The following is a 16,925-nucleotide window of genomic DNA, read 5'->3' on the forward strand; positions in this document are numbered from 1 at the left end:
ACACACACATATACACACGTGTCTATAACTTGCACACACATATACACACATCTATAAATTGCATATACACACATATACACACGTCTATAAAGTGCACACGCATACACGTACACACGTGCCTGTGAATTGCATAGACATACATATACCCATGAGCCTGTACATTGCACACACATCCATGTGCATATGTATAATATGTCTATGCAATTTACAGACACACAAAACCTCGGGCCGCTCTGGCTGGGAGGTAGGAGCCGCCGTCCCGCGGGGAAGCCTGTGTTTGCGGGGTCTCTGGGGGGACCGGGCCCGGCGGACCAGGACGGGCCCCCCCCATCACCCCGGAGACGGCGGTGCCAGGTGCCCCGCGCGCGCGGGCGGGCGGGCGGCGGGGGGGGGGGGGCAGGGTGACGCCCGCGGCCACGCACGGCGACGCGGGAGCGCCCGCACGCACGGCGGCGGCGGCGGCGGCGGGGCGGCGGGCAGCGGGCAGCCGCGGGCCGGCGCCGGGCCCTATGCGGCGCCTGGAGGGGCTGTGCCTGCGGCGGCGCCGGCGGCGGGCGGGCCGCGAGCGCGGCGGCGGGGCCGGGATGCGGTACCACAAGTACCTGACGGTGCTGCAGATGGCGGTGGGCGTCACGCCCGCCAACCGGGGCAGCCTGCTGCCGCTGCGCCGCCGCCTCTGGTGAGCGCGGGCCCGGGGGCGGGAGGGCCCGCACGCGCCCTGCTCCGTTATGTCCCGTTACGTCCCCATGGGGGGGGGGGCGGAGGGAGGACCGGCCCCGGGACAGGTGGACAGGCGGCCGGGCTGGAGGGGCCGGGCTGGGGGGGCCTCTGCACGCGCCCCCGTTCCTACGGGGCACGGGGATCGCCGCCCCCAGAGCGCGAGGCCCCCACAGCGGGGTTTTCTCCCGCGGGCTGCATTGCACGTTGGAAACATGTATCTTTTTATTGGTGTCACCGAGGAAGGGAGAGGGAGAGGGACAGACATACCAAGGAGGAGAGAGAATCCTGGGTCCCGCTGCCTCCTGCACGCCGCCCCGCACCGGGGATGGGGCCCACAGCCCCGGCATGCGCCCTTGACTGGAATCGAACCCGGCACCCTTCAGTCCACCCTTCAGTGCTCTATCCACTGAGCCAAACCAGCCAGGGCAAGCCTCTAGAATTTTTTATTTATATATATATATTTTTTTTTTTGAAAAGAAAGAAAACATAAAAGGAAATGGCTATCGTATCCAAGTCCTTGCTTGGTTTCTTTAATGAGCAAATTACAGGCAGTTGCACACGTCATCGTAAGCATAGCAACCCAAGGCCGTTTTAATATTTACCTTTTAAGTGAGCTCTTAAGGTTTCTGAAGCCTCATACTCCTAAAGGAAGATTAGCATTTTACTGGCTTCTGCTGAAGCGTTCCCCGGAAAGCGTCAGGGTTAGTGTGACCTCAGCTGCTTTGTGTATTTTTAAAAAAATGTATATTTTATTGATTTTTTACAGGGAGGAAAGGAGAGGGAGAGAGAGTTAGAAACATGGATGAGAGAGAAACATCCATCAGCTGCCTCCTGCACGCTCCCCACTGGGGATGTGTTCGCAACCAAGGCACATGCCCTTGACCAGAATCGAACCCCGGACCCTTCAGTCTGCAGGCCGACGCTCTCTCCCCTGAGCCAAACTTTGTGCATGTGTCTCCAGGCTCCTGTGCTCATGCCCTGGTTTGGAATCCCCCTCCTCCCCAATTGGGGGAAGGATGCTTTGTTCTCTTGAGGGGGTCATCGCTGTCCATGCTGATGTTTAAAAAGAAACATGTTGTAGGTTTATTAAGTCTTCCTTTTGTTCTTGTATAGCTGACTTATTTTTTACCATCTGGATTATTTTTGCCCAATTCTTTGTTATTCTTTATATATGTGTGTGTATTTCTATATATAGAAGCCTAAGCGACCGCACAACCGTCCGACCGGTAGCTATGATGCACACTGACCACCAGGGGGCAGACGCTCAATGAAGGAGCTGCCCAGCTGCAGCGATGTGGCAGCTGCGGTTCTCAGGTGACGCACCTGGAACTGGAGAGAAGAGAGCCCAGTTCCGGGTGCATCACAAGAGAACCGCCCTCTCGAAATCCGGGACTCCCTCGGGGCGTGTCGGAGAGCTGGTTTTGGCCCGATCCCTGCAGGCCAGGCCTAGGATCCCCACTGATGCACAAATCCGTGCACCAGGCCTCTACCGTAGTAGATATAAATATAATCAACCTAATTTAAGCATGCTAGTCCAGTCTAGCTACAATAATATCACCTACTCATTTAATCAGCCCGATGCAAGCTGGCTTAGCGCATACATTGATGTAAGCAAACTAATCCAATAGAGCTGATCCCACCCACTGATTCCATCCACCAGATCTATCTTGCTAATCCAATTGAAAGCTCGGCTCGGCAAACATGGAAAGCGTGGCTCAGCAAAAAGCCAAGGATTGATTCTTTTGCGGAGTCACGGTATTGATTTTTGCTGAATCACATTGCCAATTATTATTATTATTATTATTTTTTGCAGAGTGTGGCTCAGTAGGTAGGGGGCATGCAGGAGGCAGCCGAGGGGTGTTTCCCCTCCCATCCTATCTCTCTCTCCCTCTCCTGTCTCCGCTCTCTGAAATCAATAAAAACAATTTATAAAAATAGGACTTGAAAAAATGTAAAAAAAAAATAGAATTAAAACGTTCCCTCTTCCTGCAGGGTGACCCCGTCCTCTGAGAATGGTGCTACTTCCAGCAACAGCCAAGGAAAACCTTCCCTGAGACGCATCAAAGGGAGGCTACACAGGAGCAAAAGCCTGGACAGCGCCGACTTCTGCGAACTGGCGGTGAGTAGGTGGTGCCGCCCTCTTCTCCCGTCTCAAAGGACATGAGCAGTGTTTGTGTCTCTTTACCAAAAAAAACCTGTTTTTCTCATGAGAACACAAACAGGCTCATGCTTGTGTAAGCACGCTTATCAGCCAGCAGGCTTTCTGAACGGGTGGCCTTACGGGTCGTTTATAATAATAGTACACGGGGGGGTTCTGTTTCAAACACCGGGGTGAAAACAACGCTTCTTTGAATTCTACGCTACGTGTCCGGTGGTCCGGTCTGCCACTCCACCCATCAAAGTGTAACATGCTAATGATGTGTTAAGGCCGGCCAACCACTTTCTAGGATGTGCACTGACCACCAGGGGGCAGACGCTCTGACTGGTAGGTTAGCTTGCTGCTGGGGTCCGGCCGATAGGGACTGAGCAAGACGGGGCCGGACAAGATGGGCCGGAACCGCCCTCCCATGGTTCCTCCCCGGCCCCGATCTGCACCATTGGGGTCGCTAGGCCTGGCCTGCACCCTCTCGCAATCTGGGACCCCTCCGGGGATGTCAGGGAGCCGGTTTGGGCCAGATCCCACAGGCCAGGCCGAGGGACCCAACTGGTGCACGAATTCATGCACCGGGCCTCTAGTGTATAATATAATTCAAACTAATAATTAATATAATATAATATAATATAATATAATATAATATAATATAATAATATACATATCTCAGAAAATGACAAATCCACATAGTCATGTAAGTAGAAACCTAAGTATCTGATAAACCGCAAACACCTTAGTCATGGTTTTGACTTTTTGCTGTCATGCATTTGAGTTCTTGCTGAATCATGGTTTTCCTTCTTTTTTTTGACGAGTCATGCCTTTGACTTAGAAGGTATTGTTAGGGCAGATGTCAGTGTGCTTAATGGTGGTGTTTTCCATTCTAAGTGATTGACGTGAGGGGTCCTATTTTTTTCCAAGCAGAGTGACAGGTTTTCAAATGGATGTGTGATAAATTCATGCATGTTTCCCCCCCTCTAAGGATTGTATTGTCCTAGCCCAGTGGTTGGCAAACTCATTCGTCCACAGAGCCAAATGTCAACAGGACAACGATTGACATTTCTCTGGAGAGCCACATTTTTTAAACTTAAACGTCTTCTAACGCCACTTCTTCAACACAGACTCGCCCAGGCCGTGGTGCTTTGTGGAAGAGCCACACTCAAGGGGCCAAAGAGCCGCCTGTGGCTTGTGAGCCGCAGTTTGCCGACCGCGGTCCTAGTCCATAAGAGAGCTCAGTGCCATAAAGAGACTGCTAGAACTTTCTTTGCTGTGAGAAGGTTTTATTCTTTAATTTTTTTTAAAAAAAATATATATTCTTATTGCCCTAGCCAGTTTGGCTCAGTGGCTAGAGCGTTGGCCTGTGGACTGAAGGGTCCCGGGTTCAATTCTGGCCAAGGGCACATGTCCAGGTTGTGGGCTTGATCCGCAGAGGTGGGCGTGCAGGAGGCAGCCGATCCAGGATTTTCTCTTACCAATGATGTTTTTATCTCTCTCTCCCTCTCCCTTCCTCTCTCAAATCAATAAGGAAATATATTTAAAAAATAAAAAAATATTTTTATTGATTTCAGAGAAAGGAAGGGAGATAGAGAGAGAGAGAGAGATAGAAACATCCATGATGAGAGATGATCATGGACCGGCTGCCTCCTGCATGTCCCCCAATGGGGATGGAGCCTGCAACCCGGGCCTGTGAACCAACCAGGAATCCACACGTGACCTCGTTCATAGGCCGACGCTCGGCCACGGAGCCACGCTGGCTCGTCTTTTCCTCTCTCTTTTTTACTCTCCCGGGGAGGAGGCATCATGTCATGTTTCCTGCAGTCACAGGACGAGAAGAGCCACGACTGCTTCCAAATCTACCGAACGGACGTCATGGCTCTGACAGTTCTGTCACATTTCTATGCCAGTTGTGGCCTCCCCCTTACCCCCCCTTCCCGCCCAAATCTCTGAACAACGGAACTCACCCCGGGGTGCCATGCTCGGGGCGATGAGCTGGGGCGGCGTGGGGGTGGGAGGGACGTGTGGAGGGAATTGGTGACATTGGCCAAGGGCAGTGGGGCGGGCGCGCCGGCCAGAGGAGGCTGCAAATATAGAAACACAGAGACAGAGCTTCCTCCGTGTGCTGAATGAGGGCGTCCAGGGAAAGGATGATTGTCTCCTCACGTGGCCCGGGGGCTCAGGGGCTGAGCATCGACCTCTGAACCAGGAGGTCACGGTTCGGTTCCCGGTCAGGGCACAAGCCTGGGCTTGGTGACAGGCTCGATCCCAAGGGGGGAGGGAGGTGTGTGTGTGTGTGTGTGTGTGTGTGTGTGCAGGAGGCAGCCGGTCCATGATTCTTTCTCATCATGGATGTTTCTGTCCTCCCCCATCTCCCTTCTTCTCTGAAATCCATAAAAATATGGGTAAGATAAATAACTACAGTGGGCCACCTGTAGCTTTTCAGAGACCATCTTGTATTGTTTCATGTCTTTGCACTCGCTGGCCCGGATGGTCTGAGTTCCACAATGTTGACACTGAACAGACGAACAATCTCCGGGAAGTGCAGTAGGTGAGGTGGTGTCTCGGCTTCTGTGTGCAGAGAAGTTCAAGTGTACGGCGAGCCTGGGCTGTGGAGGGCTGTGAGACCGATGCCCGAGAGTCCCTGTTGGTGTGAACGAGAGGGTTGTAACTCGTTTGGTGTTTCTGCGGCGTCTGAGCCTTGGAATGAGACATGGAAGCGGAAGAACATGTTCTGCTTTAGGGAAGCCCACATCTCTCAAAACATATATGTTGTTATTGATGTCAGAGAGGAAGAGAGAGGGAGAGAGAGAAACATCCATGATGAGAGAGAAGCAGGGATCAGCTGCCTCCTGCACGCCCCCCACTGGGGATGGAGTCCACATCCCAGGCCTGTGCCCGTGACCGGGACCTCCTGGTTCCTAGGTCGATGCTCAACCAAGGCACATGCCCTTGACCGGAATCGAACCCGGGACCTTTCAGTCCCCAAGCTGACGCTCTATCCATTGAGCCAAACCGGTTTCGGCTGACTTGGTTCTTGTAGACCTAACTAAACCTTCTCCCCGGGCCCAAGGCAGGGGGCCGGCTACAGAGCAGGTCAGCGGCCACAAGGGGGCAGGACTTCCCAGCCAATGACACCGACAGCCTGGCAGGGTGTCCAGCAGGAGGGTCCTTCTGGGTTAGAAAATGTCATTCTTCTTCTTCTGCTTCTGCTTCTGCTTCTGCTTCTGCTTCTGCTTCTGCTTCTCCTTCTCCTTCTCCTTCTCCTTCTCCTTCTCCTTCTCCTTCTCCTCCTCCTCCTCCTCCTCTTCCTATTCCTCCTCCTCCCCCTTTTAAAAATATATTTTATTGACTTTTTACAGAGAGGAAGGGGGAGGGATAGAGTTAGAAACATCGATGGGCCAGAACTAGTGTGGCTCAGTGGATAGAGCGTCGGCCTGCGGACTGAAAGGTCCCAGGTTGGATTCCGGTCAAGGGCATGTACGTTGGTTGCGGGCACATCCCCAGTAGGGAGTGTGCAAGAGGCAGCTGATCGATGTCTCTCTCATCGATGTTTCTAAATCTCTATCCCTCTCTCTTCCTCTCTGTAAGAAATCAATAAAATATATTTAAAAAAAAAAAAGGAACATCGATGGGAGAGAAACATCCATCAGCTGCCTCCTGCACACCCCACACTGGGGATGTGCCTGCAACCAAGGTACATGGGACCCTTCAGTCCGGATTCGAACCCGGGACCCTTCGGTCCAGTGGGGGGATGTGCAGGAGGCAGCTGATCGATGCTTCTCTCTCACTGATGTTTCTGGCTCTCTATCCCTCTCCCTTCCTCTCTGTAAAAAATCAATACGATATATTTTATAAATCAAGGGGGAAAACTATCCTCGGGTGAGGGTTTAAAGCAAAAACAACAAAGCCAGTTTGCAGCCGACATCCGTGACCGGCCAGCTCTGCCTTCCCTGAAGAAGAGACCTAGGAATTATTTTCCTGCGACGTCCGGAGAGCGCGGTGTCTGTCCGTGCTCTCGGCCGCGCCCGTGTCCGTGCTGTGCCGCCAGTGACGTCCGTGCTATTCTTAAGATCCGGGATGAAAAGCAAAGCAATCCCGGGCGAAGCCGCCCCGCCCAGTCTTCCTGAACATCCTGCAGCCGGGGACGCGGTGAATCACGGGGCTGCTCCTCGGGGACCACGCCGGGGGGGGCCGGGCTGTCCCTGGGGTCCTTCTCGCTCTTTCCACCGCGAAGCCCCACGCCCCCCCCCCCTTCCCGCCAACCGAGAGCCAGCCCCGCCCCTGGAGACGCCAAGTTCAAAGCCTCCTCGCCCAGACACCCTCCGACCGTCCGTCCGTCCACCCGGGAACCTGGAGGAGCGCCTCGGCTCCCGGAGCTTCGTCATGGCTCCTCAGAGAGAGATCTGAAGGCCTGAGTCACAGGAACCCGGGCAGGATCGCTGGCCTGCTAGGCAGGTGCCTGCGCCTCCCCTGTTCCAGGCATCCGACCTGGCTTCCAGCCTCGATGACAAACGTGTGTGGCAGGCCGAGGCATTAGCTTTGTTTGAGGGAAGCGGTGCGTGAGGAATGGAGGGTGGGCGTGGCTCTGGGGCTGAGGGTCCGCCCGTGAACCCCCGGGCGTCATGGTTCCCGGTCGGGCCCGGGCCCAGGCTGTGGGCTCCATTCCCAGGAGCGCGCCTGCAGGAGGCAGCCGAGCCATGATCCATGTTTCTATCTCTCCCCCTGTCCCTTCCCCTCTCTCTCCAAGAGATTATATGTATGTATATTAGAGGCCCGATGAAAGAAATTCATGCAAGAGCAGGCCTTCCTTCCCCCGGCTGCCAGCACTGGCTTCCCTCTGGCACCCGGGACCCAGGCTTCCCTCACAGCCCAGCTTGGTCCGGTCTAATTAGCATATTATGCTTTTATATATGTATATTTTTAAGAGCTCATGGGTTTGGAGGAAATGAAGCTTGCAAGCATCTTCCTCTGGCCGTGGCTTTACAAAAATGTTCAACCAAGACTGTCCGATATCAGAGGGAAGGTGGGTGGGAAGGAAGAGGTTAACCAATGAACGTGTAGGCACAGATGCATAACCCACGGACACAGACAATAGAGGGGGGAAGGCCGGGGGTGGGGGGCAGGGGCGGGCTAGAAGGGGCCCATGGGGGGGGGGGAGAATGTGAACTAGGTAGTATTTTCCACAATAAAGATTTTTCTTAAAAAGTAGCCCTAACTAGTTTGGCTCAGTGGATAGAGCGTTGGCCTGCGGACTGAAGGGTCCCAGGTTCAATTCCGGTCAAGGGCACGGACCTTGGTTGTGTGCACATCACCAGTAGGAGGCATGCAGGAGGCAGCCGATCTAAGCATGTTTCTAACTCTCTCTCCCTCTTCCTCTCCCTTCCTCTCTGGCAAAAAAAAAAAATCAATCAATCAATCTATCAATCAATCAATAAACAATCCACTACTGATGGACATCACAGTTAATAAAAAAAAATAAAAAATGTTCATCAAATCAAGTGTCCAAAAGAGCCTCGGTCTCCGTGTAGGTTAAGATTAACCAGAAAGTGGCCCTAACTGGTGTGGCTCAGTGGACAGAGCGTCGGCCTGCAGACGGAAGGGTCCCGGGTTCGATTCCAGTCAAGGGCATGTACCCCTTCGTTGCGGGCACATTCCCAGTGGGGGGAGTGCGGGAGGCAGCTGATGGATGTTTCTCCCTGCCTCTCTGTAAAAAAACAAAAACAAAAAAATTAAATTAAAAAAAAAATCGAGAAAATATATTTTAAAAAAAAAGATAAACCGGGAAGTGAAGTGTGGGAAGCCACACCACGAGGGAATCGGAGACGCGATGGCATCACAGGGACATGACCAGCGGCCCTTCTTCCTCATTCCCCGGCTGTTTCTCCCGTTCGCTCACGGGAACCCTGTGTGCTCTCTGGCCCACGCCCCGGCCGCCCTGTGGCCCGCCCGGGCGGCGTCCCCCGGGCGTTCCGTCTGCAGGGAGCTCACGGGCCTCCACACACCACTTCCTTCCTCTCCCTGCAGCAGGGCGCCGAGTCCCCAGGGTCTCCTTGGCGTTCGTTCCATGTCAAAGGCTTTCGGCCCTGGCTGGCGTGGCTCCGTGGATAGATCGCTGGCCTGCGGACTGAAGACCAGTCCCGGGTTCGATTCCGGTCAAGGGCACATGACGGGGCTGTGGGCTCCATCCCCAGTGGGGGGCGAGCAGGAGGCAGCCGGTCCATGATTCTCTCTCATCATGGATGTTTCTCTCTCTCTCCCTCTCCCTTCCTCTCTGTAAAAAAAATCCACACAATATATATTTTTTAAAAAGAGGTCATGGATCCTATCCCTAGAGCTTGTTTCTCCGGGAGGGTTTTGGGTCATGGTGCAGTGAGGGAAGTCCTCGGTGCTGGTGTACGGCCCCCTCCCGGCCACCAGGAGGTGCCGATGAGGCGCTGAGGGCGGCGGCCCCGGTATGATGGGGTCCCCAAGAAAACACAGAAGAGGAGGGGGGAGGGAGATGTGGGGAGAACAGAGAATGCTGCTCTTCGATTTGACCTTCTTCCCTGGGCTGTTTGAGGGCTGCCTGTCCGTCCCAGAAACATCTGAACCCCACCCTTTACACGCGTCAGGTTTATGGCTGGGAACCCGACCTCAATAAAGTGATAAAAGAGGGAGAGCCACCCGCCAGGAGAGTCAGAGGGGAACGTGCAGGACGCCGACCTGCCCACAGCGTCCATCCAAGCACATGACGTCGCTCCCAAGGAGAAGTGTGTGTGTGTGGGTGCGTGTGTGTGTGTGTGTGTGTGTGTGTGTGTCTAGGAATGCTTTCCTGGGCTCTTGGTCATACGTGCTATGTTTAGAGCTTGGAAGTATGTCCACAGCAGTCGACTGATTGGCATCTTTTGTTTATAAATGCCATTAAAAAAAATTTCTCATCCTAACGTGTTTGACTCAGTGGATAGAGCGTGGGCCTGCAGTCCGAAGGGTCCCAGGTTCGGTTCCTGTCGAGGGCATGGACCTTGGCTGCGGGCACATCCCCGGTGGGGTTGTGCAGGAGGCGGCTGATCGATGTTTCTCTCTCATCAATGCTTCTTGCTCTCCCTCCCTTTCCCTTCTTCTCTGTAAAAACTCAATAAAAAATAGTTTTTTAAAAAAATTCTCACCTGAGGATATTTCCCCCCATTGATTTCTAGAGAGAGCAGAAGTGAGGGAAGAGGGAGGGAGGGAGAGAGAGGAAGAGAGAAACATGGATGGGAGAGAGACATATCCATTGGTTGCCTCCCACACACGCCCCGACCTGGACCTGGACCTGTAACCGAGGTACATGCCCTTTGACAGGACTTGAACCCGGGACCCTTCAGTTCTCAGGCCGACACGCCATCCGCTGAGCTCACACTGGTGAGGGGCCAGCTCTGCTTCCAGGGACCAGGCCCAGGCTGATGTGCAGCCCTGGAATGAGGAGGGCCTGCGGCACTCCCTGGGCGGGGTGGGTGGGGGGACCAGCCCCAGCCCCTCCGCCCTCCGGAAACGGTGACGGCCGCAGCCACGCCCAGCATCAGGCTCCGGACAGCGGTGAGACATCGGCGGCCTGTCAGCTCTGGGCACCCGCGGAGCTGCGGTCGGAGCAGGTTGCACCGGGCGCTCCGGCAGCGCTGGCCCGGCCGTGTCCCCGGGGATTAGGGCTGCCCTCGGCGGGGCGGCCGGTGAGCGGGAGGTGTCCGCCTCTGCATTCCAGCGGAGGGAGCTCCGAGGAACTGGACGATGGAATTTCAGCCCCAGCGAGGAGCCGGGCCGCCCTGGGGGGCAGGGCGAGGAGGCCTGCACCCAGCAACATTCCGCAGATACCTCCGGGCTCCGGGGCCTGGGGGCTGGGGTTCGAGGGCTGCGGGGGCCGGGGGAGCCAGGTGCATCTCATGGTCTCACTGTCAGGTTTCTTTCTTGTTGTTGTTTTTAAATATATATATATATATATATATATATATATATATATATATATATATATTTTATTGATTTTTTTACAGAGAGGAAGGGAGAGGGAGAGAGAGTTAGAAACATCGATGAGAGAGGAACATCCGTCAGCTGCCTCCTGCATGCCCCCCACTGGGGATGTGCCCGCAACCAAGGTCCATGCCCTTGACCGGAATCGAACCTGGGACCCTTCAGTCCACAGGCTGACGCTCTGTCCACTGAGCCACACCGGTTTCAGCTCTCATTGATGTTTCTATCTCCCTCTCCCTTCCTCTCTGAAATCAATAAAATAAGTTATAAAATAAAAGCAATGCACACTCTCCCCCCGCCCTCGGAGCCGCTCCCCCCACCCCCCTTTACGGGCATCCATCGCCCGCGTGACCCGCTGGGGTGGCGCCCTCCCCCGAGGGCCCCAAGGCACGAAGCGTGTGGGAAGCCCGCCTGGGTGTGGAGCCGGCGTCTGGAAGGGCTTTGAAGATTGTTTTCTCATCTGCTCCCTATTTTTCCTCGCAAAACGGAGGGGGGGGAGGCGGGGGCGGGGGGGAGGGCGATGCAGCTTATCTCCACCTTTCGCCAGAAACCCTTTGGCTCCTGCACAGGGACGCGCCTCCAGCTGAGCGTGGCAGCGGGGCCGGCAGGGCGAAGCCCTCGGCGCTTTGAAGTGAAATCAGTGACATCGTTTATTTTGATATTTTAGTGGAATGAGACCCCCCCCCCCCCACTGTGTTCCTCTCTCCTTCCCCGCCTCCCTCGGCGCCAACCAGCATCTTCATTGTGGTCATCTTTACGTTCCCCCTTTCTCTCACCCTGACCCGGGTGGCTCAGTGGATAGAGCGTCAGCCTTCAGGCTGAAAGGTCACGGGTTCGATTCCCGTCCAGGGCATGCACCTCGGTGGCAGGCTCCATCCCTGGCCCTGGTGGGGATGGGGGCAGGTACAGGGGAGAGCCACGCAGTGTGTCTCTCTCACATGGATGTTTCTCTCTCTCTCTCCGTCTCTTTCCCTGCCTCCTCCCTGCCACTCTCTCTTTAAAAAAAATCAATGGAAAGATATTCTCGGGTGAGGATTAACAACAACACACCCACAAAAAAAAAACCCCAGCTAAAACTCCTCTTTCCACAAACAGCATGTAAATATGATATCAGGAAATATTTTGCAGGTGGAAAGGTTAAGGGAGGGATGAAAAGTGTTCAGAAACAGGGCTGTGGCTCGGTCGGCGGGGCTTGGTGGTTGAACATCGACCTGTGAACCAGGCGGTCCCGGCTCCGTTCCCGGTCAGGGCACAGGCCCGGGTTGTGGGCTCCGTCCCCCAGTAGGGGCTGTGCAGGAGGCAGGTGATCCATGATGCTCTCTCATCATGGATGTTTTCTCTCTCTCTCTCCGTCTCCTTTCCTCTCTGAAGCCAATAAAAAGCATATACTTTAAAACAAAACAAAACTGCCCTGACCGGTGTGGCTCAGTGGATAGAGCGTCGGCCTGCGGGCTGAAGGGTCCCGGGTTCGATTCCGGTCAAAAGCATGGACCTTGGTTGGGGGCACATCCCCAGTGGGGGGTGTGCAGGAGGCAGCTGATGGATGTTTCTCTTTCATCGATGTTTCTAACTCTCTATCCCTCTCCCTTCCTCTCTGAAATCAATAAAGATATATTAAAAAAACCCACACACAACAAAACTAAACACACACACACACACACACAAACACATGCACGCACGCACACGCACACACACACATGCGCGCACGCACACGGGGCTGTGGTTAGGACTTCCCAGCGAGGGGCCAGCACTTTGGCAAAGACGCGGGGACCGTGGCTTTGAACGTGGGTGGGGTCGGCAGTGGGGTCGGCAGTGGGGTCGGCAGTGGGCTCACGCTGGGCTTTCCACCCAGAAGCGGGCTTTGATGCCCCGAAGCGAGGGGGCAGGCACAGAACCCCCGCCCCGCGGTGCTGCCTTCTGGGTGTCTGCGGCTCCGCCCGCGGCTCCGGAGGGACGGCTCTGGGGCCCCCCGCCCCTGGTTCCTCCAGGAGAGCGGGTGTTGGATATCGACTCAGACCTGGGGCGGCGAGTGTCACTTTAAGTGGTTCTCCAGATTTTGGTTTTTTTTCTTTTCTTCCCTCGTACAAATAAACATACAGCACGCCCCTTTCCCCGTGTTTTCTCATTCCCATGCAGATATCCCAGCCCTTGGTAGGGCACGAAGCTGGATCGTTCTAGAAATTGCTCTGACGGAGAGCAAGGGGGAGAGAGAGAGAGAGGGAGAGAGAGAGAGAGAGAGAGAGAGAGAGAGAGAGAGAGAGAGAGAGAGAGAGAAGTGCCTATGTGAGAGAGACTCATCAATTGGTTGCCTCTGCAATAGCCACTAACTTGTCCTGGGGCCGAGCCTGCAAGAGAGAGATATGCCCTTTTTTTTTTTTTTTAATATATTTTATTGATATTTCACAGAGAGGAGGAAGGGAGAGAGATAGAGAGTTAGAAACGTCGATGACAGAGAAACATCGACCAGCTGCCTCTTGCACACCCCCGACCAGGGATGTGCCCGCAACCAACGTACATGCCCTTGACCGGAATCGAACCTGGGACCTTTCAGTCCGCAGACCGATGCTCTACCACTGAGCCAAACCGGCTTCGGCAGGAGATGTGCCCTTAAGCGAAGAGGAACCCACAACCCTCTCTCTCCCCTCCTTCCTCCCTTCCTCTCTCTCTCTAAAAATCAACGGAGCCCTCGCTGGTCTGGCTCAGTGGATAGAGCGTCGGCCTGCAGACTGAATGGTCCCCGGGTTCGATTCCCCGTCAAGGGCCCAGGCCCGGGTCGCGGGCTCGATCCCCAGTAGGGGGTGTGCAGGAGGCAGCCGATCCACGATTCTCTCTCATCAAGGATGCTTCGCTCTCTCCCCCCGCTCCCTGCCTCTCTGACTTCAATAAAAGAATATTAAAACTAAATGTCCTCGGGTGAAGATTCGCCTGCATTCCGTGAATTCCCTGAGCTCTCTGCACCCGACAGTCCCCCAGGTCCCTCCCGGGCACCCTCCCCACACACCACCCCCTCCCCTCCCCCCGGCTCCCCCGCCAGGCCGGGGGCCCAGGCTGGCTCTCCGTCCCAAGGCCAGCCTGGAGCTTGGGAGAAATCTCTCTCTCTATTAGATTCCGAGGGAGATCTCCCTGCCCGCGGCGGGAGGAGACACACAGATCTCCAGGGGGCCCGCGCTGCCCAGGGCCAGGCCGGGGCCTCCCTGTCTGAGCGGGAAAGGCTGTTTGCTGGGCGTTCCTTTCTGGTCCTGACACGCGGGTGGGGGCGCGTGTTTTGTTCTCACAGGAACGAGACCAGTGCTTCCAAACAGCCAACGGAAGGAACCGAATGCTCTAGGCATCTCTGTCTCCTTCCTTCTTCGCGTCCTAGGAATGGGAGGGTCAGAAGGGCCTGCCCTGCCCCTCCTCACCCCAGCCTGGCCAGGGTCGCTGGGCGGTTGGCTGTCGATCTCTGAACCAGGAGGTCAGGGTTCGATTCCCGGGAGGTCAGGGCACAGGCCCCGGGTTGCAGGCTGGATCCTCAGTGTGGGGGCGTGCAGGAGGCAGCCGGTCCATGATTCTCTCTCATCGTGGATGTTTCTCTCTCTCCCGCCCTCTCCCTTCCTCTCTGACATCAATAAAAAAATATTTTCAAAAAAGAAAGAGAGCTCAGAGCTGCTGGAACATCCCGAGCTGTCAGGGGGCCCCCCCACCCTGCCCTGCCCTGTGGGGGGCTGTTCTGTGCAATACCACCCCCCCTGCGAGGAGCCAGCTCTGAGCCTCCAAACCCCTTTGTTGTCCTGGCGGGGGTCCCCCTCGGCATGTTTGGGGCGAGGCAGCCCGGAGGCGACCTGACCGCCTCACCTCCGAGGACCCGGGCTCCCCCGTGTCTCAAAGTCTGTTTTTGTTCAAGTCTCTTGGAATTGGGTTCAGGGTGTTGTTGGTTTTGTTATTTTTTGTTTTGTTTTTTATTTTTTACTTTCTGTTCCAGCCTGCGCTTTCATCTTTGTTTTCCATTCTGCACTTGAATTTGCACTTCACAAGGCCCCGCAGAGTCCTCCTGGGCGGAAATGCCCTGAGACTCACCTCTCCAGGGAAAGGATTTCGACCCGGAGCACGGGAGGCACGCGAGAGGATGTGGTATAACCGAGGGATAGCACACGCCATCCCACACGCGTGCTCACCGTGTGACGCCCTCTCCCGCCTCCCCCCGAGCGTTCGAGAGCCTGTGGGAGAAATCACCAGCAGGGCTCCGTGGATAGAAGGTCGGCCTGTGGACTAAAAGGGTCCCAGGTTCAATTCCAGTCAAGGGCACCTGCCCTAGTTGCAAGCTTGATTCTCAGGAGGCAGCCGATCCATGATTTCCTCTCCTCATGGATGTTTTTATTTCTCTCCCTCTCCCTTCCTCTCCGAAATCAATAAAAATTTATATATATATATATCATTATTGATTTCGGAGAGGAAGAGAGAAGGAGAAAGAGATAGAAACATCCATGAGGAGAGAGAATCATGGATCGGCTGCCTCCTGCGCGCCCCCTACTGGGGCTCCAGCCCTGACTGGGAATTGAACCTGGGACCTCCCGGTTCCTAGGCCGACGCTCCACCGCGGAGCCACACCGCCCAGGCTCATCATTGACGCCCCCCCCCCCTCTCTCTCTCTCTCTCCTCTCTCTCCTCTCTCTCCCTCTCTCTCTCTCCCTCCCTCTCTCCTCCCTCTCTATCTCACTCCCTCCATCACTACCTCACTCCCTCACTCTCTTCCTCTCCTCCCTCCCTCCCTCTCCCTCATCCCTCCTCTCTCTCTCTCCCTCCCTCCCTCCCTCCCTCCCTCCCCTCCCTCCCCCCTCCCTCCCTCCCTCCTCCCTCCTCCCTCTCTCTCTCTCTCTCTCTCTCTCTCTCTCTCTCTCTCTCGCCCTTTCTTTCTGAAACCAGTGAAAACATGGAAACCTAGATCTTCATGCCACCGTGACTCCAGCTGCGTCTGAGAGGGATCTCGCTCTGACCTCATTTCCTGTTTTGCACACTTGCCGAGCGCTGTGTGTGTGTGTGTGTGTGTGTGTGGAGCCGCCCACCAGCTGGCCGGGCGGCCCTGGTGCCACCAGCCCCCCACTTGGGCTCCGGACTCGGTGCCTCCCGAGAGGAGGGTCGTGGCTCCTGTCTGTCCTGTGGGAATGCCTCCGCCCCGGGTCCCAGCCGGCCTGGGAGGGGGCCCAGGAGCCGGGGGGGGGGGGGCGGGGGCGGGGGTAGGGGAGGGGGAGGGAAGCCCAGGAGCCCCGTCGCCGTGACCTTGGCCGGTTATCAGGCCCACACGGCCCGGGCTTCCTCCCTTTGTCTGCAGGCTGATGGGTCAGTAGACGTGCTGGTCGTACGCGCTGCCCGTGCTTCCTCAGCCTCCCCCGCGCTCTGGCCCTCCGTTCCGGAGGGTTCTCTCGCCCCCGCTCGTTCGGCTCGGGGGACAGAGCCTCGGCCCCGAGGACCAACGGGTTCTGCGTTCGGTTCCGGTCTAAGGGCATGTCCCTGGGTTGCAGGCTCAATTCCCAGGCCTGGATGCATGCAGGAGGCAACCAGTCGAGGTGTCTCTTGCACATTGATGTTTCTCTCCCCCTCTCGCTCTCTCTCTCCCCCTCCCTTTGGGGGGGGCGGAAGATTATTCTCTGTTTCTCTCTCTCTCTCTCTCTGTCTCTCTCTCTCTTCCCCCCCCCCCCATGCTTATTAATGGTGCCCAGCTGGTGTGGCAGCGAGGGGGAGCGGGGGCGTGGCCCGAGCAGAGTCCTTGGGAGGCGGGCTGACCCCGATGCCATGCTGAGGGCCCTGCTCCCTCACTCCTTCGGCGTCCTTGACCTGGGTGGGTGTTTACAGGGCACATTCTCCGGGGGCCAGAGAATGCGGAGGCATACACACTGCCGGGCGCCCCGCCCCGGCCACGCCAGGCCCTGCCCAGCCGTGTGCATGGGGATCGGGAAGTCAAACCTGGTGCGTGTGTTGTTGTTGTTGTTGTTTTTTTAAATTTTTATGAAGTGCATCTAATTTTTTAAAGAATATGTTTGTATTGATTTCAGAGAGGAAGGGAGAGAGAGAGAAACTTCATTGATGAGAGGGAATCATGGAT

The 16,925-nt window shown here is 55.8% G+C and overlaps 1 protein-coding gene across 10 annotated transcripts in view; it reads left to right on the forward strand.

The window, feature by feature from the left end:
- Positions 1-494: 494 nt before the first annotated feature.
- Positions 495-16,925, forward strand: part of TJP1 (tight junction protein 1) — a 93,597-nt gene continuing 77,166 nt past the window's right edge. For all 10 annotated transcript variants that reach the window (XM_045580443.1, XM_045580441.1, XM_045580442.1 and 7 more), the window contains exons 1-2: positions 495-679; positions 2,713-2,839. In XM_045580443.1, coding sequence (XP_045436399.1) covers positions 510-679; positions 2,713-2,839 — 297 coding nt within the window. In that variant the 5' untranslated portion in view covers positions 495-509. The remainder of the gene's footprint in view (positions 680-2,712; positions 2,840-16,925) is intronic.

The sequence above is a fragment of the Pipistrellus kuhlii genome, unplaced genomic scaffold, assembly GCF_014108245.1.
Source record: "Pipistrellus kuhlii isolate mPipKuh1 unplaced genomic scaffold, mPipKuh1.p scaffold_m20_p_128, whole genome shotgun sequence".
In the NCBI taxonomy this organism is placed as follows: Eukaryota; Metazoa; Chordata; class Mammalia; order Chiroptera; family Vespertilionidae; genus Pipistrellus; species Pipistrellus kuhlii.